Here is a 23006-nt window from a genome sequence, read left to right as displayed (position 1 = left end):
ATGCCTGTACAGTTCATATTAGCTAGCCACTTTTAGTATGAGGCACTAAGATGCATGTGCCATTAGATTCTAATAACTCAACATTTTCTCAAGAAAAGGGATAGTTAAAGCAAGTGGATGTGGAAGCTACAAGAAATTTTTTTTGAAGGTAAGAGGAAAATAATCTTCAGATAGGCCTGTACTATTCGAACAATATCTTCCCTTGTCTTATATTGTTGCACTTTCTATAAATGCTTAAAGGAGGCACATCTATTTTTTATTAATGAAAAGTCATCTTCATTCAAATGTATTAGGTATATAATAATCAGGTGCTGACTGAGTATATACTAGTGTTCTCTTGGCCTTGAAAGTAATTTTTATAGCTATCCTTGGATGTGAGCAGGGGAATTTAGACATGGATCCAATCTGAGCAGCCCCTAAATTGAAGGAGGTTTTTAGCCAGTGTTCCAGATGAGGCCCATCTTTAGTTCTAATGCTTTCCAGAGAGAATGACTCCTGGAAATCCCCATAGGCAAATGTGGATCACAACAGCACCTTAATATAGGCTGCAATTAAATGGAATGATCTAGCCCATTAAACTGATTTGGTTTGTAAATTTGATTGTAAGACTTTCAAGACAGAGATTTTGCCTTCCTGTGTGTTTATATAGTGCCTGGTATAACAGGTGGCCCTCAATTCTAACTGGAAACTTTGGATACTTCCTCAATAAAAAGAACAACAGTAACAATACACTATAAAAGCCATAAGTAATCTTATGTCACCTGGATTGATCTGAGGTCATACTTTCTGTAATGACCCCAGATCACAAGGTATTTAAGAAAGGGTCTACGATTAGTTGAGACAAGAGAAATGCAAATATTACCAAAATATTATTTCCAAAAATATTGCTAAAATTGCTTGTATCTTATGTGTTATTATGTCAGTTGATAGAGTCTTGTATAATTTATTAGCAAGAAAACTCCAAATGATCATTCTGAAAAATGCCTTTCAATATCATCATACTGGAAAAAAATGGTAGTAAGGATATATCTGTATTGATTTCAAGCCATCTATCGGTACATGATGTACTGCATGTCCACTGAGTGACACATGTATGTTCCTGTAAATGTAAGACATGCAACTTTTTCCTATAATATGGACTCTTTCCAACTTGCACCCCTCTATTGTACAAAGGGGACAAATCAGGAACATCAAGAACATTTCAAGAATATTTCTATTCATAAATATTCTTACATTAATCACTGTAAGACTGATCTCTGGTTTCACAACAGTTGTGGCAGTTCTACTTAGAAATTGTAAAATACATGGTAAAAGTTGCAGCAAATAAATTAAATAACCTTAATGTTACAAAATAGATATAATAAAATCATATCTTTTATAATCTACCAGTGGCAACAGAGTAATGCTCTGGTTTGCTTGTGCTTTTGGTAGTTATAAAAGACAATTTTCAGCCACACTAACAAAACACAAGGAACACAAAGATTCCGACTGGTCATGACTGTAGCACAGGTGACCAGGAGAGAAAGCTTTATATAACCACACAAATGTTAAGGACAATAGCAATCACTGTGCTTGTGGAATGCAGACTCCCTCCTTCTTGTTCCCCTAGGGATGGTAAATTGCTTTAAAAAAGCTGGAGGTAAGTCAGCACACTGTTCCGTCTATAGAATGACGCAGCTTGCACATTCCCTTCTGTGCACTGGGGAGAGGTGGACTGGGATTGTACCCTCAGCTGGCCCTATTAAGGTCTGTACAATCTAACTCAAATATCTAAATCTATTTTTTTGAGAACAAAGCTCAGTGAGCTGGTTATTTCTTAAATCTGATTTGTGTCAGTTGAGTCAAATTCAGAATCAGTGGTTCAGCATACTGTTGGGACTTTATACCCAACTTAATTCTAGTAGACATTGGAAATGTGAATCGCCCTCTGTCCTTGCTGGCTTTGCATCTTCTGTAAGAGCTCACTGCTGTAGTCTTAACCATTTTGTTCACACTGAATATATTTGTAGGCTTCAATTCTCCTTGGGCTTTAATCAATATTTTCCTTCTAATTCTAACAGTTCTGCAGACCTGTGCCCCCTGTAGTTTATTTCCTGTATTTCTTGAAAACTGGGTCTGACTGACACTAAAGGGAAATTTAGAATAAGAAAAGAACTAGTAATCACCTAGAGGATAAGCATGTAGCAAAAAGCCTATGGGAAGCATCCAGATGCCTATTAAACAAATATTGAACTTAAATTAATCTATATATTCAGATTTATTACCAATACTTGTAAATGTTTTGCTAGAAGAAAGGATTCACACTAGTGCTGTTGGGAAACAGGGAGCTAAAAGTGAGAGCAAGTTCACAGCTATTTTTTCTACACAGCTCATAGCAAATGGAAAGAATAAGAGAGAAACAAGGCAGCTGTTACATCTACTTCTACACCCTCAGAAGGGGCGAAACTAAAAGAACAATATTTCTGAAAATTTTTTTGTCATCTTGATTGGTTCTTAGGACCCAAGGCTTATGGTTTTGAAATTGACCTCTAAGAACAAGAGAGGGAAAGGAACCTCCCTCCCAGCTGCCAAAGAATAAAGCCACATGAATGTCAATAACAAGGCAGCACTGCAAGAAATGTGGGCATCTGCCTTCACGGCCTCTGGTGGGAAAAGGGAATACCAGTCATGAGGAAACTGGGAAGAAGACAAATATAGTAGATTCAGCCTGTCAGGCTGCATCTGTAGATGAAGAACTGATCAATGAGATTTGCTTAATGTGTTGAATAAAGAGTGACTGATAGAAGCACTAGCAGCTGTTCATGGATACACAAGTAAGGATAAATCAGACACTAAGCTGTACCTCGGAGAGTTAGCTTCCTCCTGATACTGTTTAAGGACACGGGAGTCTTTCTACCATAAGCTTCTTCTTTGGTTCAACCTCATATTAATTAACAATATAGCTAGTACTCTCTGATCTCTCTTTTTAGGGGCCAGATAGTTATATTGGTGATCTCACTAATTGCTAATCCAAAGTATGTTACCATTATCAGTCAGACTGCTTTCTCAAAAAGTCTTTGTTTTTTTTCAGGCAGAGTTAGTGGTTGAGATTTCCAGTGTTATCTAAATCCTGGCTGCACTAAGATCAAAAGAAGTTTCACATTCACCTTCCATTATTTTGATGGAAGATATATGTAAAGCCCCCTACACTGTTTTGAAAACCTCAGCGAGTGGCTTTGATTAGAGGTAGACTTCTATCAGTCCTTCAAGAAATAAACAAGATTATTACAGATCAGTAAAATATCTCTTTATTTCCCCTCAATGTAACTATGTTACATATAAAAAAACCCAACTATGTTCAACAAATATTAGTATGGTTGAAAAATCAAGCACTCAAAGTTTCAAAAGTACCAGAAATAAAGTTGCCCATGTAAACTGCTTTAAAAATTAGGTTATATAAAAATATATTGTTATAACTCATCAAACCAAAAGAAATGTTTCTATTAATTTTTCCTATTGTTTCCAAAATAAACGGTTAATTTTTTTTTAAAAAAAGTTACCCTGAAATGCTTGTAACCCTAACACTGGAATATTGGGATAGTGCTGGAAAAACTTTAAAGTGAGAATTGCTAGAAAATAACCATAAACAAAAGTAAAACTAATTAAAGCTAAAAGAACACAGCATAAAAATGAAAAGCATATTAGATTTTGAACTAATTCAGCATCTACAATCTATGGTTAATTGCAGGCACACATACCAGTAGGCACAGTTAAGATCAATTGGAGGTCTAAATACCTTACTGATACTCCACTCATTGGGGATGCAAATAACAGGGTGGAAAAAATAAGGCTTATTTTGAAAATGAGACTATATGAGTCCAATTAGTTAAACTACCCAAAACAATTACAAGTAATACACAATTTTAAAGAGAAGGTTTAATATCAGTATTCTTCCCACCAAGTGAAGGTCAACTCTGAATTACAATCTTTCATAAGGATAGGGGGGAAAAATTCAATAATTTTCTTCCAAAAAATCACTTATATCTCAGTTTCTTAAACAGAGAAGTAAGATCTAACTTAATGAAACCAAAATGTGCAGAAAATGAACTAGTCTGAAATGCTCCACAAATAGGGCATATGTCCCATTTATGCAGAACATAACAGGAACCCAGTGTTAGCTTCACAGTCTGAGACTTATTCTAATTTCTCTGGTTAATTCTTTGTCCAATATTCTGAGCTGAGGAGTCACCTTCATTTTGCTGTATATATGTACATTAAACTCTTTAGCTACAAAACTTCCTACTTTGCTTTGAGCATGCATACAAACCCAACTGTGAGTTAAGGAAGTTTATCATCTCACCTGTCATATTGCAGTATACAAGAAACGGTCCCAAGGGGCCACTTCCATCTGAATCGATATAATAAAAGCCTGAAGTGTTCCCTGTATGCTTATAGGCTTCACATGATTGCTCATAGATGGCTGTAAAAGAACATCTTCCATCACAAACGTAATGGCATTACCTTTTATTTGGGGTAAGGAAAAAATGTGGGAAGTTGAACAATACAACATGCATTCAAAAGTGAAGAAAACAGGGGAAGTCACACAGTAAAAAACTGCACTATTATTTGCATCAGTAAATAGAATTTCATTTCACTGGGGAAAAAAACTGAATGGTTGTTTTTATGGATTTGCTTTTTGCCTCCTAAATTAAGGGTCTTAAGGAGGGACAAAAGGCTATGGAAACCAATCTTTTAAGGTCAAAATGAGTAATATTTAGCAACTGGCTAGGTTATGAGGAACTTGAAACTGAACATTAACCTTTTCAATTTAATCAGATCTCCATATAATTTGACAGGGCTTTAGTATTTCCAGCAGTTCCAACTGAAGTACATATTTCCTGACATTTTTTACTCATGCTTTTGGCTGCAGGAAAGACCTTGTTTCTTCCGCTGTTTTTTTCAGTATCGGGGTAAGCTTGTTGTCAAAGTCTGCAGTCCAAGAGTAAATAAGCAGCACAGAGAAAATTTTGGCTCTTCAATACCATGTAATATTGATTTTACACCATTCAAGAGGTCGCGATCTGCAAAGGCTTTATATGACCAAACCTGTGGAAACTGGACTTTTGAATCCAGCTCTATAATTAAATGGAAACAAACTACTAAGTAAAGTAATATTGCTGGGTAAAAATTGCACAGTTAAAGTGCATCAGTTAAACCTTCTTAAATTATCCATTGCTATCTAGTACAGTTCTCCAATTAACCGCTTTTTTAAAAACTTGAATGTACTTTGTCAGAAAGAAACTTTTCTTAACAAACAAAGAGACAAGGTGGATGAGGTGATATCTTTTATTGGACCAACTTCTGTTGATGAGAGAAACAAGCTTTTGCTCTTGCACAGAGAGCTGTTGAGTTCTGAAGAAGAGCTATCTGTAAGCATGCAAACTTGTCTCTCTCACCAACAGAAGTGGGTCCGATAAGACATATTACCTCACTCACCTTGTTTTGCTAATATGCTGGGACCAACACAGCTACAACAACACTGGATACTTTTTAAAAAAAAGACATTTCTAAAAAGAATAGACAAACAAAAACAAAGAACACACACTTTTTCAATTTCCTGTATAAATGAGAAGACAACACAGTATGAATGATGAACTCTGAAGGAGGCTTTTATCCAAAACATTTGTCTATTTAAGATCAATTTATTCAGATTTACAACTGGCTATATTATTACACAAAATACGGTAACATTCTTGAATAGTGTTAGGAATGACAGCACTGATAGCTAAAAATCTAATGTTAATCCACAGAGCAGGTTCAGCAGAGGCAGAAACAATGTATGCTTCCCTGATGTCTGATCCCTGAACTGGCATAGAAAACTGTTAGGCCAATCTACTTGTCTATTCGGTCTTTTGTACCTCTATCAAGTAGGGTTCCACAATGTAAATTGTGATGGTAGTTCTGTGATATAAAGATCTATTTGGTATGACAGTCTGAGAGCACTAATTTTAAGGCTGTCCAAACTGCTTCATATAGTAACAATTTTCAGGGCCTGATTCAACTCCCACTCAAGCTAATGAAAAACCTCCCAAACAAAGAACCTGGGGCGTGGCGAGTGCCATTTTTGTCAGTTCTTTTGCTGATGATTACAATATGATCAGTCATATTGGATTGGGTCCATAATACTGAATTATAAAGTAAGGAAAATAAACATCCTCATTAGGTAAAGATTACTAAATGGACCATTTTTGCCACTGCTGGAATATCCAGTAGGCACAGTCAAGGTCACTCTCAAGTTTCAAATTATAGCTCCTTAGGGTAAAGAGCCTTAAATCAATTCTCAGTATAAAACAAAAGGATAAAAGTACTATAGAGGCAGTATGCAATAACATAGCATCATATCCATTTTGAATTTTATACTAGTAGTGACAGCATGGAAAATTATAGTTCCTCTAAAGCAGATTTTGGGAGTATGGTCTCATGCTTCACAGTGTTGCCACTGGTCAAGAACTCATTGATAGGCCTATTACATCAAGAGTCTCAATGTTTATTCAATAACTGAACAGCGGTATTATTTTTTTCTGTAATTGCACAGAACTCTCATTGAAGTCAATGAGAGTGTAGTTCATAGGATAAGGGAAGGAAACGGCCCTTAACTTTGAGACTATTGACAGAACAGACCATAAGACTGTACCGTTGGAACCATTACTAAACTACTGTAAACAAATTTAAAGGGACAGAATGTTATACTGCTGCAACTACTATATCATACCTACTGTATACTTCACAGTGCTTTCTTATTATTTATAAAAAGTACTATACCTATTTTTCAACGTTACAAAATTGAGCAGGAAGACTTTCATGTACCTTATACACACACCATTGGGCTCTTGATGAAAAGTGAGAAAATGATGGAGTCCATCAGTTTTTTTACACCCTTCATCAATTGATTAAGTAGATAATTTATTAAAAAAATATGATGCTTAGTCTTGACGTCCTCTAATAGCATACAACAGGAACAGCTCACAGTGATCTTTGAAAAAGTCTGTACCATCAATGTTCTTCCCATGCTATCAAAATTTTACCTTATCCATAAATCTTGAAAGCCTAGCTACCAATTCATGCTCTTTAGGGTTCAGATGGCACAGAAACAGTAATAACTGTAGGCAGTCTTTATAAAGTTTTGCATTCAATTGCAACAAGCAGTTTTTCCAAATTCTGAAAATTTTCATAACAGATCAGAAGCCTACCCTCCATGATTCCCAATAGGAGTTTTGAGGGCAAACAACTTAACTTGTTTTTACAGAGAAAGAGATGGACAAATTTATGAGTACAACTGTATGACCAGGTTGTTTGTGGCAGTAGCAGACTTGGCTCAACAGCCCTGGGACTCACTTATGGTTTATGTCTTATGCTCCTAAAGCTCATGCTTCAGGGTTTCAAATGGCCACAGGCATAGGTCAGGAAGAGATTCTTCCCCAACACAGTGAATTCTGGCAGGCTTTTTGGATGGCCACGGCTGGAGATGGGACACTGGGAGTGTGGGTCAGGGCTTTGAGGTAGCACTTGGCTTGGCTGGCTGGGTCTTGCTCACATGCTCAGGGTGTAACTGATTGTAATATGTGGGGCTGGGGAGGAATTTTTCCCAGGTCAGATTGGCAGTGAATTTCACGGGGTTTTGCCTTCCAGCATATGAGTGTGGCTCACTTGTCAGGATTATCTGAGTATATCTCACTTAATCATTTCCCTGTCATTGCAAAAGCATTGAGGACTGGTGCACCTTGATCCCTCCTATTCTGTGCCTGTGGCCCATAATAGTCTAGGTCTCCTATGGGCTATAATACTTTGGTCTAATTTCGGTTGCTGGGTTTAGTGTGTGGGTGCTGTTGATAGCCTGTGCTGTTACAGGAGGTCAAACTAGATGGTCCCTTCTGGCCTTAAACTCTATGAAAGTCATGACTGTTGTGCTACAGGGATTGTATAAATTGTGTGAAGATGGGTTTGTTTTAACCACACAATTTTTTCTTTTGGCTATAATAATGTATTGTCTTTTTGGTATTTTAGACAGATTTTTTTCAAGTATACATGCTGAGAACCAGAGATTAATGACTTTCCTTAATAAACTGTCCCAGTAAAAAGAAAAAAAAAACTAATGGGCTTCATGCTCATCTCACATATCCCAGTGTAAATCTAAATCACCTCCTGGGAAATCACTGGAGTTATATTAAACTAGTGAAAGTAAGACAAGAATCAGACCATAGGTGTGAAACTGAGTCAGTTACATTTATGGTCATGCAGATATTTTCTGAAGTTCTCCCTTATATAACCTGATCCTGAAAGGACTCGATGTGCAAAACTTCTACAGATGAGTGAAAGGTCAGTGATGTGCTTGCTGGATTGGGTTTACAGGGCCTTATTACCTTCTCTTATATTATTGTTTTAGCCCACTGTCACTCCCTTGAAGTTACTCCTGATTTTGAAAATTACTTAAGCATGTGCTGAAATTTAAGTATATGCTAAACCCAACTGACTTCAAAGTTAAGCATGTGCTTAGTCCTTCACTGAATAGTGATGAAGTTAAGTACCTACCTAGATGATTTGATAAATCAGGGTCGTATACCAGTGTGAGATCAGAATCAGGTCCTCAATAAGTAAATCATGAAATCTCAGAACTAAAGGAGAAATATTCAAAGACACGTAAGGGATTTAGGACCACAAGTCCCATTGGATTTGTGCTCTTTAATCCTTTAGTCAATTTTGAGACTTTTCCCTTGAATCAATTCTTATAAACCCTTTGTGAATATTAACAAAACTGACATGACTTTTAAAAGAAAATTGTTTCTTATAGCAGTAAAATAACTCATAACTAAAACAGATTAAGAAAGTGTCTTTGGCTTACAGTAATGGCAAGTAGACCCCGTGTAACCTGTGTTTGTACAGTTGCAGTAGAAGCTGTTCCAGGCCTGTGTGCATTCACCACTATGTTCACAATAATTAGGCAAACATCTAAAAGGACAAAAAGACACATAGTCACCTTAGTACAACTACTTGACATTTACAGTAACCATAGTTACCACAGCTTGAAGGTGGTCTTTATGACAAAGATGATAACCAAGGTGCAAAGGTAGGTGTTGTATTTATGGGTGAGAGACCTGCAATGAAAATACATAAATCTTGTGGCCATATTGCAGGAAGATATCAACAGGACTGAAAGAAAGTTGGGGAAAAAGAATGTCCCCTTTATCTTCCCCCACTAGACCTAGTGACTGCTCCTAAGGATGCTAATGATGCGATAAGAATATGAAACATATCAATAACAAAAATTAAACATGTATAATTTTCATTGTGGCTGCCGGCAAGGCTCTCCAATGAAAGTATGGTACCGACTGATACACCAATGATAAATTAACATTGATAATTCGCTGGCAAATTTTGTAACAGCTGCATTTTCTTTCATAAGATCTTTCATAACAATACAGCACTTCTGTGGATCATTGTCACTATTATATGACCATGAGAAGTATAAAATACTTCTCTTTTCAGGAAATTATAGGAACAGGTAGTGGTCACCATCAGAAAATAAATATTTATCGACTGTTATCATACATTAGTATCTGAGATACTTTAGTTATTTCCTAGTTTAAGTACAGGCAAACACTTCAGTATCTCAGATCCTACAGTGAGGTAACTATTGATAAATCCAGACTGCTAATTCTGCTTTCAGTTGCATGAGTGAAAATCTGGAAAAACTCCATTATTTCAGTGGAATTACTTTTGATTTACAATGCTGTAACTAAGAAGAAAATTTGGTCATCGCTATTCAATGGTGAAAATTGCATGACTATCCCTAAGTATAAAGTACAAACTATTACATGATTTGGGGTCAAGAGGAGAGGAGAATAAAAAATATTTTTTCCACAATCTTAATTAAAAAGATACCGAGTTGGAGACTTCATATTTTACTTATTCAGAATGTATAGGACAGTTTTACTGATAAGGTTAATCACTAATAATAATTTTAACAAAAAAGACAGCTTAACAAGTTCTTTCACAGTATCTGAATACTATTTTTCGGTACCTTTAATAAACATAGAAAAGTATTAGTTTAGGGGCATGAGAAATGCCACAGTGTACTCATCTGTATGTGAATGTTCAGATTCCTACCTCCACTACTTGTTAATTCTTCATGAACCCAATCTTTCCTACATATCTAGAAACAAAACGATAGGAGAGATTTCCAGTGGAGAAAAATTGAGCCATGTAAATAAATCTAATGCCACTGATTTCAGGGTAGTTATACCTATGAATACAATCTAAGGAGCTGGGCTTTATCTCCTACCTCATTTGCACAATAGGTTTTCTGCATCTCAGCACTGCATGATAGGTTCAGAATTAGCTGCAATATAATTTCTGAGTAATTCTGACTTGGGGTATAAAAATAATCTTTATATACTTGAGATTGACCTATTGTTATACTAAATAGCTGTCGTTGGAAGGAATTGTTCTTGCAGAACAAATGTGGATAGTAAAGGTATTTAGAGCTACCATAATTATTGATTTTTAATGCTGTATAGATGTGACCAGTTGTCAGCTCTAACATACACACACATGCTGACAGTCAAACTCATAAGCCATTTCTATAATTGTCATTCAGCACTTTTTTTCTCTATCCTGCTGCAGTTGTTTCCCCTAGTAAATATTTAGTGTCCACCTTTACTGATAAATACATCATTATCTGCAGATTTTAAGGGATTAACATGATTGCCATTTATATTAACTCCCCTTCCATTTCAATTTATGTTTTTAACAGTCTTCACAAGATCAAAAACTTAAGTGACGTTGAAGATGCTTAAACCGGGTTTAATATAACTAGAAACAATTTAAGTTATACTTAAAACTTTTTAACATTGAATTTTAGATCACCCTTCCATTACAGGTTTCATAATTCAAAGTAGTCATTAGATAAATTAAAAGAATGCCATACAAATAATCTAGTTCACTGCAACCCTCACTGAATTTAGATTTATGATAGTCCTCTCTAGGAAGAAACACATCTCTTAGTAAACCTTTTCCATTGATGCTGCTCCAAAACATAGCTCATTTCTCACTAAATTACAATGCTTCATTTATTCCAAAAATACCAGAAAAAGAGCGGATCTGGCATTTGCCATGTGGTACTTGGCAGCATACTTTTTAAGTGCATGACATCTACAGATGATGCGTAACTTGAAAACTAAAGCAATAGACCGAAGATAATCAAAAGCTAATCTTCAAAACAACACATTGAACAAGAACACAAATACATCTTTTTCAAAGAAAGAATGTAGAATTTTACACACCAGTAATGTGTTAAAGACATCTTTCCTGAACACTCTACTTACTAGGTTTGCAAATTATGTGAAAAGATACAAAGGTGTAAAGAACATGTATAGAAACCTGTGTTATTTTTATTTCCTTCATCTGTGCTTAAAGTATATTCATCGGCTTTCCTAGTGCTCCAGAACTTACATCTCCACTTGAACCATTTGATTCCATTTTCTGCTGCCAAGATACCAACAACAATAATTCTCTGTGGGCCATCTTACTTCTCTGTGTAGTAATGATGTAATTATGACAGATGCATCTGACATTCTCTCCTCAGAGACTGAATGCAGTAACTTCGTAAGGCATTTAAACTGACATATTGTCCTTTAAGGCTATTTGTGGGATGATTTGTGTGTAATTAGCATTTAATAAATACGATAGTAAATTGATAGAACAATAGAGAGAAAGGACACTAAGGAGAAATAGTAGAAGAGAAATATTTGTATATCCAGGGGGTTTTATGAGCCATATAGCAACACAGACACCTGTAATACCATTAAAAGGGAAACATGAAGGAGCAAGCCAAGAGCGATGAGTAGGAAAGTGGCATAAAAAGGTACGTACAAAATGAATATTAAGAAAATATTAAAAATGAACAGTCATAGACAATGAAATGAAAATTGAACAAAAAACAGAGACTGAGAAAACATGGCCAAGTGCCTAAGGACCAAGTAAATGACCAACAGGCCACACAAGAAATGAGTATGATCTATTGTCTGGGAACAGTTAAATTAGTAAAGGGAAGAGACTAGCATATATGTGCAGCTAAGTAAGGATATGGGGAGATCCAAAAAGTTAAAGACATGTTTTGCTTGACTTCAACTGCGGGGAAGCTATCCTTCATTGGGAACAGATACACCCTGATATTGTTAAATTGGGGCGAACATACTCACTTTCCATCCCTACCATGTAGAAAACATTCTTACATGAGAATACTTGACAATAGATGCATTGAACATGCAATCCAGTACAAATTGTATAATCCAAGTTGCTTTAATAGATATAAACAAAACAATATAGAGAGGTAAAGAAGAATGCATATATTCTTCAGGGATTTGAAATGAGACAGAGTTAGTGAGAGAAATAAATTGGAGTACTGATAAACTTACATAAAGCAAAGGTGATGAGATTATGTGAAGGAGGTCAAAAGAAATAATGTCTATAATGTTAGAATAAGTTCATGTTTAAAAAACAAAAGAAAGGATGCTAACATGAAATGAAGGATGCTGAAGTGGATGCTGAAATTAACCTGGTATGAGCTTGGATAGGGTGGGTAGCAATATGCTGAACATGCTGGAGACTTGAAAGCTGATATTTGCAAGGTTGTGTAGAAAGGAGTTGCAATAATGAATGCAAGAGGTGATCAAAACTAGAATTAAGAAAATTTCAGCAGATGTAGAAAAGTACCACAATGACTGAGATGAGCACCAATTTTTCCCTCTACTTTATATGTTATTGACCATGATAGAATGCATTTGGACTTTATGGCTCATTACTGGGGGCTCCATGGTCCTACTAGACCCGGCCCCAAGAAGCAGCGAGCTGAGAAGAAGAAGAGGGCAGAGAAGGTGGGACTTCCAAGTTGCCTAGAGAGGACTCTCCAGAGTGGCCATTTTAGAAACCACAGAAACCTGGTACTCCAAGGGCTAGAGGGACTAACAACTGCCAATCAAGGCTCAGCAGCTCCTTGTATCCAGGCCAGCAGGGCCCTAGCAAGGAAGGGTGCTCCTCTCTGGCCAAAAGAACTTGAGGGACAGCCAGAGTTTGTTATCTGGCTGCATTTTCCATATCTGGGTTTGCAGGGAGAGAGAGGGCCTAAGAAGCTTAATGCTGAGATAAGGGTGACGCTAAAGCGGCCAGGTAGGAAGAGGCCCAGGGCAGAAGCAGCAACAAATTGACTCAAGCCACATGTCTCTGCTGTTTATAGGGTCCCTGGGTTGGAACCTGGTGTAGTGGGTGGGCCCTACCAGCCACAGGTAAAGTGGCATAAACCTAGAGCGATCATATGTCCTGGTTTGGCTAAAAGAAGGGTTTGGATAATCCCTTTTTTAAGTCCTGTCCCGGCCATCCCGTCTTTTTTGGCAAAAGTGCGAATTTGTCCAATTTTCCCATGCCAACTTAATCAGTTGGCAAGAGCAAATCGGACAAATGCCCACTTTTGTCAAAAGTGGGGTATGGAGGAACTTGCGGGGGGGGGGGGGCAAATGGTGATGCCAGCTCTGCATGGGGGGAAGCAGGGCTTGGAGCAGGAACAGGCAGGGCTTGGGCGAGCAGCGATGCCAGCCCCAGCGAGGTGTGGGCGGGGAGGCAGGGCTTGGGTGAGCAGCAATGCCCGCCTTGTGGGGGGAGGCGGACTCGGGCAAGCCCCACATAGTCTCCCATTTTCCCTTTGGGAAATATAGTCACACCAAGAAGGGCATGATGTTTGTTTGGGACAAAAAGCTGAATTTAAAGGGCCCAGACTAGGGGCAGAAGTCCCTAGAGAGGGGAAATAAACCATTTATTATCCTGGAAGGGGTTTATTTGGACTTTGTGACTTCCTAGAGGGAACAGTTATTTGAGTAGTGCCAGATCATCAAATAAAGTTCAGCCTCCTTTTTAAAACAGAGAGACTAATTAATATCAACTATAACAAACTTGGCTGGACGTCCCAGTTATTGGCTATTTTCCATCCTGATGGTGACCTGCTTTTGTCCCACCTTTTTGGATTTGAGACACACAGTATAGTTCCCACACTGCCTTCTCCTGACCCATTTCATGGGTGAACACAGAATTAAGGGGTGGACAGATGGACAGTGGCGAAAGATTCATTACACAGAGCAGGATGTATAATTTGTTTGTACACTTTTCCCTCATCATAAGAAACACAAACTAGCATGAAAGGTAAATGATGGAATTACTGAGACACAATTGGATCACATTGCCTTCAGCAGACAGTGGAGAAGATCATTGCTGGTTATATGATCTTTTACAAGTGCTGATGAAGGAAGTGACCTACAGTCTTGTCATTGGAACTGTTGTTCAGGTGTGTAAACAATTGTTACCATGGTTCTAGAGTCATAGTCGTATCGTAAAAGTGAAAGATGAAAGATAATTAACAATGGAAGTAGAACAAAAGGAATGATGGGGAGAATCATAGAAATGTAGGGTTGAAAGGGACCTCAAAAGGTCATCAAGTCCAGCCCCCTGTGCTGAGGCAGAACTAAGTAAACCTAGACCATCCCTGACAAGTGTTTCTCCAACCTGTTTTTTTTTAAAAATTGCAGTGATGGATATTCCACCACCTCCTTTGGAAGCCTATGGCAGAGATTAACTACTCTTACAGTTAGAAAGTTTTTTTCTAGTATCTAACTTTAATCTCCCTTGCTCACGATTAAGCCCATTACTTCACGTCCTACCTTCAGTGGATGTGGAGAACAATTGTTCATTATAGCAGCCCTTAACATACTGTATTTGAAGACTTATCAGGTCCCTTCCTCAGTCTCCTTTTCTCAAGACTAAAAATATGCCCATGTTTTTTTTAACCTTTCTTCATAGGTCAGGTTTTCTACATCTTTTATTAGTTTTTTTGCTCTCCTCTGGACTCTCTCCATTTTTTCCACGTTTCCTAAAGTGTGGTACCCAGAACTGGCCACATTTCTCCAACTGAGATACCATCATTGCCATTGCCAAGACAATTACCTCCTGTGTCTTACATATGATGCTCCTGCTATTAATACACCCCAAAATGATGTTAGCCTCTTTTGCAGCTGCCTCACATTCTTGACATATATTCAATTTGTGATCCATTAGAGCCCCCAGATCCTTTTGAGCAGTACTACCACATAGACAGTTATTCACCCTTTTATAGTTGTGCATTTGATTTCCCCCCTTCCTGAAGTGTAGTACTTTGCACTTGTCTTTATTGAATTTCATCTTGTTGACTGCAGACCCATTCTCTAATTGTCAAGGCCCTTTTGAATTCTAATCCTGTGCTCCAAAGTGCTCCAACTGTTATAAACTTTGAGTCACCGGTGCAGTCACCATTATATGTCATTAATTAAAATATTTAATAGTACCAGTCCCTGCAGGATCCCACCAGATACAGCCTCCCAATTTGACAGCAAAACATTAATAACTTCTCTTTGAGTACAGTCGCTCAACCAGTTGTTTCAATTTTCCAGTAATTTCACCTAGACCACATTTCTCTAGTTTCCTTGTGAGAATGTCATGCAGGACTGTGTCAAAAAAAAAAAGCACCTTACTATAAGAATCAATATACCTTATTTACTGCTTCCCCCATATCCACTAGGGCAGCAGCCTTGTCAAAGAGGAAATTAGATTGGTCTGTCATGATTTGTTCTGGACACATCCATGCTGGCTATTCCTTATGTAAGCAAGGTTTGATGAGCTCTTTCCTGGCAGCTAGTGATGAGCTGGGGGAAAAGGCTTCAGGACCAGACTGTATTCATATGAACACACCTACTTTGCCTAGGTATCCATCAGACACAGCTGTTGCCCAGGTGATCAGTTTTGGCTGGTGATGGGTTACAAATAACTTTAGTATTGAATGTAGGGGTAATGAAATGTTGTTAATCGTATTGTATGAATAAAGGGTGACAGAACTGTACTTAGCCTGTCCTGATTGACGGGGTCACCCTCAACTGAACTGAAGTTGCTAAGCAGGGGATTTGGATGCCATATCCCAGTGGAGAGAGAGCGGGTTGGGGGCGGGGCAGGTGTTTCTGCCTGGTGGCATGCGCTCTGCCTAAGAGTCACAGGCACCGTTTGATCTGACCATCTCCACTGTTTAAACACAGAACTGATTAGTCTCAGTTGAGGGTCTTTTGCTTTGTTAAGTGATCACGAGAACTGAAAACACTTATAATCAAGGTCGAAGTGCTAAGTGCTTAGACCTGCTGCAGGAGAGCATTTCTGTGGAAGAAACTGCCCAGCTTGCTAGCTGCTGAAAACACTGAGAGCTGGGTAAAACCTCAAGAGACCAACTTGCAGAGGCAGGTGGCAGCAGAAGGTGATGGCACAGGGCCATCGATGATGGAGCAGACGATGGCACGATGGAGTGAACGGTGGCATGACGAATGACAGCAGCAGAGTGAACGACTGCGCAGCGGAGGAAGCAACACAGAGTCAACAGTGGCTACTGTGATCCATTACTCAGTGTTCCCCTTGGGTGTGAGATACACTCATGTGAAAGCACCTCTGGGTCTTTGCTGACCCAGGTCAGCTTTGAGTGAGGTGCAATGGAGGGAGTGGGGAACAGTGTGTTAAAGGGACATTTGTTTATTGGGCATGTCTACATTACACAGTTTTGTTGACAAAAGGCAGTTTTGGAGGCGTACACAGTGCAATGCTCCTCCCACTGATTTAACTCTCTTGCTACGTCGACATAATAAAACCACCTCAGCGAGAGGCATAGAGCTTTTTGCTATGAAGTTAGAGAGACGCAGTGTAGACATTGTGTTGCTTATGTCACCCTAAGAGGCCTCCAGGAGATGTCCCATAATGCCCATGGTGACTGCTCTGGTCACTGGTTTGAACTCTGCTGCCCTGCAGGACACAGTATGCGTCCCTTCCCCTTTAAAGCCCTGAGAATTTTTGAAATTCCTTTTCCTGCTTGCTTGGCATGGACAGCTCACATAGCATCTTCCCAGCTGACCATGCCAGCTCCCTGCAGCAAACACACACCTGACTAGAGTACACTGCAGTTGTTGGCTCTGCTGTGTCTGTGGGGAGAGAAGGCTGTGCAGTCACAGCTCCCCTCCAGCCATAGGAACTTGAATACTTACAGACAGATTGCTCATGGCATGGAGGAGAAGGGGCAAGATAGGCACACGCAGCAGTGCCATGCTAAGATCAAGGAGCTGAGGCAGATGTACCAGAAGGCAACGGAGACCAATTGTCACTCTGGTGTGTTGCCAAAGATATGCCACTTCTACAAGGAGATGCACAGCATCCTCGGCAGTGACCCCACCTCCACTGCCAACAGTCCCATGGATACTACAGGGGGGCTAGCGCCAGTGGCCTGAGGACAAAATGGTGGACAAGGAAGTGGGGTTGGAGGAGGATGGGGGACAGGCAACAGGGATGTCCAGTGGCATGGCAAGCCAGGACCTCTTTTTTCACTCCAGAAGGCTCTAACCAGTCCCAGAACTCTGGCTTTGGCACACCTGATGCAGGAGAGGGGAACTCCAGTAAGTACTCATTGTTTTTTAATACTGCAGGGAGACATGAGGTAGAGCCTATGTGTTTTGTTTTTGTTGTTTGGTTCAGGATAGAAGAGGGATAGATATAACCAACACAAGCACAGTCTGTATCTCCTTCTCATTCCCTTGTGCAGCTAGGCAGAGGGGACCCTATGGTAAAGTTTGTTGAGGCATACCGGGTTGTCCTGGAAATCCTCCATTGAGATCTCTAGGAAACTTTCCTGAGTACTCTGCAATCCTCTGCTGAAGGTTTCTTGGGAGTGCTGCCTTGTTTCTTCCCCTACAGTAGGAAACTTTGCCATGCCAATTGGCAGTTATTTGTGCAGGCAACAAAGCAGCACACAGGCGAGCAGCATACAGACCTGGTCTGCAGCCACACGCATGCAGGAGCTGCATCCTTGCATTCTCAGTTACCCCCAGGAGCGAGATATCAGCTGCTTTCACCCCCACCTTTGGAAAACGGTGTCAGTATTCAGAATAGGATCCCTAGATGCTTGTAGTGATACCCCTCTGAAACGCCCCCAGCCTTTGTCTCAACTTGCTCCTTGCGCCTAACTCACCAAGGTTATGGCTCTTGCTGTGTGCCTCCAAGGGAAAGTGAGAAAGTGGTGTATCTAACTTGTATGAATTAAGGCTGTGAGTGTACTCACAATAGTGCCTCTGTCTATCTATCTTTCTTTAGCTTCTGCAGATGTGCCTTTGAGGGTTTCCTGCACACCAGCTGAGTGGCTCAGCCTGATAAGGAGACAAATCCAGAGGAGTAAGGAAAACATACTCTGGGAGGTGGTGCAATCCTCTGATGCTGCTGACAGCGAGCAGAGAGCACGGAGAGAGGCTGCCAGTCAGAAACTGCATATGGATAGCAAGGAGCGGATTATAGAGGGGCAGGAGTGGATGACAGAGCTGCTCGAGGACCAGACAGACATGAGGAATAATGCTATTTTTGGTACATGAAAAAGTGTTCTGTAGTGTATTATCGAACAGAATCAAACTGGATCTAGCTGAAAAATTGAGTAATGAGCAAGCAGGCTTCAGACTTAAAAGATTGTGTGTGGATCACATTTACTCTGAAACAATTAAGAAAGAGCCCGCCTAGCAGAGAAGATTAGTCTTTAACTTCATAGATTTCACCGGAGCTTTCAACTGCATTTATAGAGTCACTATGAAAGATTTTGCAACAATAACAGCTTCCTAGAAAGATAGTGTCACTGATCAAGATACCGTATGACGTTTCAAAATGCTGTGTAAGGACAGAAAGTAGAGAGACCATTTGGTTTGATATTGTCACTCAAGTGCAGCAGGAATGCATTTTATCACCCCTTCTTTTCTGCAACATCAAAGGAAAATACAGGAGTTATGTGGAGTGGAGGAAAACTTCAAGGTCTTGATTTTGCAGACGACATGGTTCGGTTGGACAAAGAAGACAATGCCATGAAAAAGACTGCTACCAGTGTCAAATGTGAGGCTGCCAAAGTTAGATTAAGAATCAGCCAAAACAAAACAAAAAAAGTGTCATGATCATTGAAAGAGGAGTCAGCAATGATGGTGCATATGTGATTGATAGGGAAGAAGATGGCACGGTTAACAAGACTGTATATCTTGGAAACACAATCAGAGCTGATGGTTAACGCTATAAGGAGGCAGAAGCAAGAATTGGGAAGGCAATGGAGCTTTTAGGAGACAGCCAATAAAATAAGTAGATCCACACAAGAATCAAGATAAAGTTATACAATGTCATTGTAACACTCATAGTGTTATGCACTTCTGAAACTTGCCTAGTGCTAGAAGTTCACAACAGGAAACAGTACATTCTATCAGAAATATTGGTGAAGAATAGGTGGTGTCCGCAGGTGGGCTAAAGTAATCAATTCTGATGTGTTACAGAGGGCTAGTCAATAGACTGTAGAGACAATGATTCAAGAAAGAAGGCTGAAGTGGTTTGGATATGTTGTACAGATGTCAAAAAATATTCCTAGACAAGCCCTTGACTGGATGTCACCTGGTGAAATGTAGAAAAGAGGACAATGGACGACATGACATGCTGCTGTCACAGAAAGAGACTATGATGGAGCAAGAAACAGCACTAGAGAGACAGAAGTGGACTCTGGTTTGCCTCCTGTGTCACAAGGCATGGGAACATCTAATCTACTCTTTTCCTCACCCTGTCCATGTCTTGCAGGAAAAGAGCAAATGGCTTGTCACATTTGGAGTGTGTGGACCTGTTACTATAACGATAAGAGTAGCATTTCTCTGCTTTGGCAATTAAGGGGCAGTAGAGATAGACATGGGAGGGAATGAGAAAGAGGGAGAAAATACAGAACAGAAAGAATGGAATAGAAGAGGTAATGATTCAAGTAACATTGGATAGAGAGAGTAAGGAAAGGGACAAAATGAAGAGAGAAAGTGGAGAATGAAAAAAGAAAGGAGATAGCAGGTAAAAAGCAAAATATTTGGGTGAAATTATACCCTCCCTTGTATTCCATAGCCATCAGGGTCCAACAATTCAGAGGGTGAATCCTGACCCCACTGAAGTCAATGTGAGTTTTGCCCTTGACTTCAGTGGAGCCATAAGGGTACATTTACACTGCAGTAAAAGACCCACACCAGTGTAGACGCTTGGGCTGGAACCCGGGCTCTGGGAACAGAAGGAGAGTGGGTCTCAGAGCCCAGGCTCCAGCCCAAGCCTGAATGTCTACACTGCTATTTTTTGTCTGCAGCCCAAGCCCAAGTCAGCTGACCTGGGCTCAGACTCAGTGCCACAGGTGTTTTTACTGCAGTTTAGACGTACCCTGAGTGTCTCTGTCCTTCACTCTATCTCTGGAAATTTGAGAGGTAGGATTAATGCTCTATATGGAATAAAATACCAAGGGCAGAAATAGAAGTTATAACTAAGGCTATGATTTAATCATGGGTATTTTTAGTAAAAGTCATGGACTGGTCACAGGGCTGCAGAGCCATGCCAGCAGTGGCCGCAGTGGCTGTTCCCTGGGGTCAGCCACACTGTCCACTGCAGAAGTCACAGAGGTTGTGGAAAGTCACTGAATCCGTGACTTCCGTGACCACCATGACACACACGGAACCCTAGCTATAACTATACATTGTTTTAAAAAGGCATGAGACCAGTATTTGGAGTATAATAATTAAGTTGTGTGTGTACCAATTCTAACTTAATTGAAGTGATGGAGTTTTAAACAGACTGTCTTGCATTCTTCCATCTTTGCATTTTTCCTCTCTGTAAGTTTATTTGTAAAATTAGGAAAAGGACCACAAGAATAAAACAACAAACTCCCTTCTTATTTTCAAAAGATAGAAATGACACTAGTAGTGACATCAGAATGGATTAAAACTGAACCCTCTTAAAAAGATGGGAAGCAATTTGTAGAAATGTATACACTTGCTCAGATCTGAACTTACCCTGAGCAGATTATCAGCTATGATGAATCATAGCTAATGTAGGTTTATGACAAACTACAGTACTCTAGGACAGTGGTTCTCAATCAGCAGTACGTGTAACCCATGGGGGTACCACCTGGAAGACCTCTGAGTACATCAACTCATGTAGATATTTGCCTAGTTTTACAACAGGTTACATAAAAAGCACTAACAAAGTCAATACAAAGTAAATTTCATGGATAATGATTTGTTTATACTGCTCTGTATATTATACACTGAAATGTAAGTACAATATTTATATTCCAGTTTATTTTATAATTATATGGTAAAAATGAGAAAGTAGGGAATTTTTCAGTAACAATGTGCTGTGACACTTTTGTATTTTTATGTCTGATTTTATGTGTGTTTAGGTGAGGTGAAACTTGGGGGTATACAAGACAAATCAGACTCTTGAAAGGGGTACAGTAATTTGGAAATGTTGAGAGCCACTACTCTAGGGAGTAAACTAACACTACCAATCTCATGTATTAATGTTCTGAGGGGAAAAAAAGCATAGTTGTATATGACCTGCATATAAGTATCTGTTTACTTAAAATTAGAAGAGGGAAACATTTTTTTAATTTTTCTTTATTATGCAAATTGAAAACATCAATCACCATCAACTTTATTACACTCCAAATTTGCACATATAGGGTGAATTCCCTCAGCCTCTAAAAAGGACCTTTCCCATTTTCACAATTCCCTGCAAGGAAAAAATATAATAGGCTACACATTACTTTTAAAAGAGCACTCCACTGCAATTCTCAATGAGGACAGCACTAGGAGTTTCAGTTACAGGAAGGAAGTTGTTTATTTCATAAATTTTAAGCCTTTACAATAAGTCAAAACCACAACAAATGGTTCTAACCATATTAACTGTCATTTTATTTGTAAGTAGTGACTTAATACAACTGAAAAGATCTTCTCTTCATTGTAATAAGTACATTGTAATTGTTCTAGACTTTAGGACATATGTGGAAGAGTCAAAATGTTCTATTTTCTGAAAGCTCTGTTCTTGAACTCCAAGTAAGTGTGAAAACAACTCATTCATAAATGAGTAAAAATAAATAGACTTTCCTTACCTGTCTATAATACCACACAAGTCTATCTGAAGGTTACTGAAGTTACCAAGGGAATTTTGCTGTACTGAAATTAGATCCACTGCTTTGTTCCCAGTGGTAATAAGTCTCATACATCCTTGAAAACCGGCAAATGGACTTTTACATTCAGAGCTGTTGCCATTGTTAGGACACCCTGAAACAAACAAACAAAAATAACTGATTTTGGAAAAGATTCATCTTACAAAATCAATTTGTATATTTCGATCCGTACTCTAAAAGCCAATTGAAAGCTGCTGATTTCCTGTCTCTGGGGGCTTTGTGGGGAGAGTTTAGCCATGAGTTCCTTTGAATGACGCCTTTGAACCTATTGGCCTTGTAGTATAACATTATAATTCTCTTTTTGTTCCTGTGTACTGATGTGATTTTTATAAGGAATTACATCAAAGAACTGGGGGGGGGGGGGGAACCCAAACATCAAAACACAAAATTCAAATGAGGTTTATCTTTATGGAAATAAGCTGTTCACAAACACACTGGTGTTATCAGTCAAAATATTGAGAGAGTGTGACTTGGAAAAATAACTTATTTTATAACTCTTACACAATCCAAGTTAAAATACAAATAAAATGAGCTACTGGATATACTGATGTTTATTTATTATTATAATTTTTGTTTTGGTAATTTTTAAAAGGTATACACATATATTATCTTTGAACACACAAATATAGTGCAAGTAAAATACATAAATGAAGTGCACTGAAAGAAACCAGATCAGCAGGCATATTGTGAAAATGTTGCTGCAGGGGAAGAAAAGGATATAAGGAATAGATTATAGTAAATGAATAATATATGTAAATCAGTTATCTACTGTAGTATTCAGGTTCTTTTCGGGGGAGGGGAAATTCCATTTAGGACTCATTCACTTTGATATAAAACACTAATAGGTTACTAGCAGCTACATCACAAA

General features: G+C 38.9%; 1 protein-coding gene across 1 annotated transcript in view; it reads right to left on the bottom strand.

The window, feature by feature from the left end:
• CNTNAP4 (contactin associated protein family member 4) overlaps nucleotides 1-23006 on the bottom strand; it is a 304543-nt gene that overhangs the window by 66441 nt on the left and 215096 nt on the right. The window contains exons 10-12 of the mRNA XM_007066427.3: nucleotides 22061-22232; nucleotides 8879-8985; nucleotides 4340-4459 (exon numbers count right to left, since the gene is read on the bottom strand). Of these exons, the coding sequence (XP_007066489.2) occupies nucleotides 4340-4459; nucleotides 8879-8985; nucleotides 22061-22232 (399 nt within the window). The remainder of the gene's footprint in view (nucleotides 1-4339; nucleotides 4460-8878; nucleotides 8986-22060; nucleotides 22233-23006) is intronic.

Source organism: Chelonia mydas, chromosome 5, assembly GCF_015237465.2.
Source record: "Chelonia mydas isolate rCheMyd1 chromosome 5, rCheMyd1.pri.v2, whole genome shotgun sequence".
NCBI lineage: Eukaryota > Metazoa > Chordata > Testudines > Cheloniidae > Chelonia > Chelonia mydas.
This window is presented reverse-complemented; position numbering and strand designations above follow the sequence as displayed.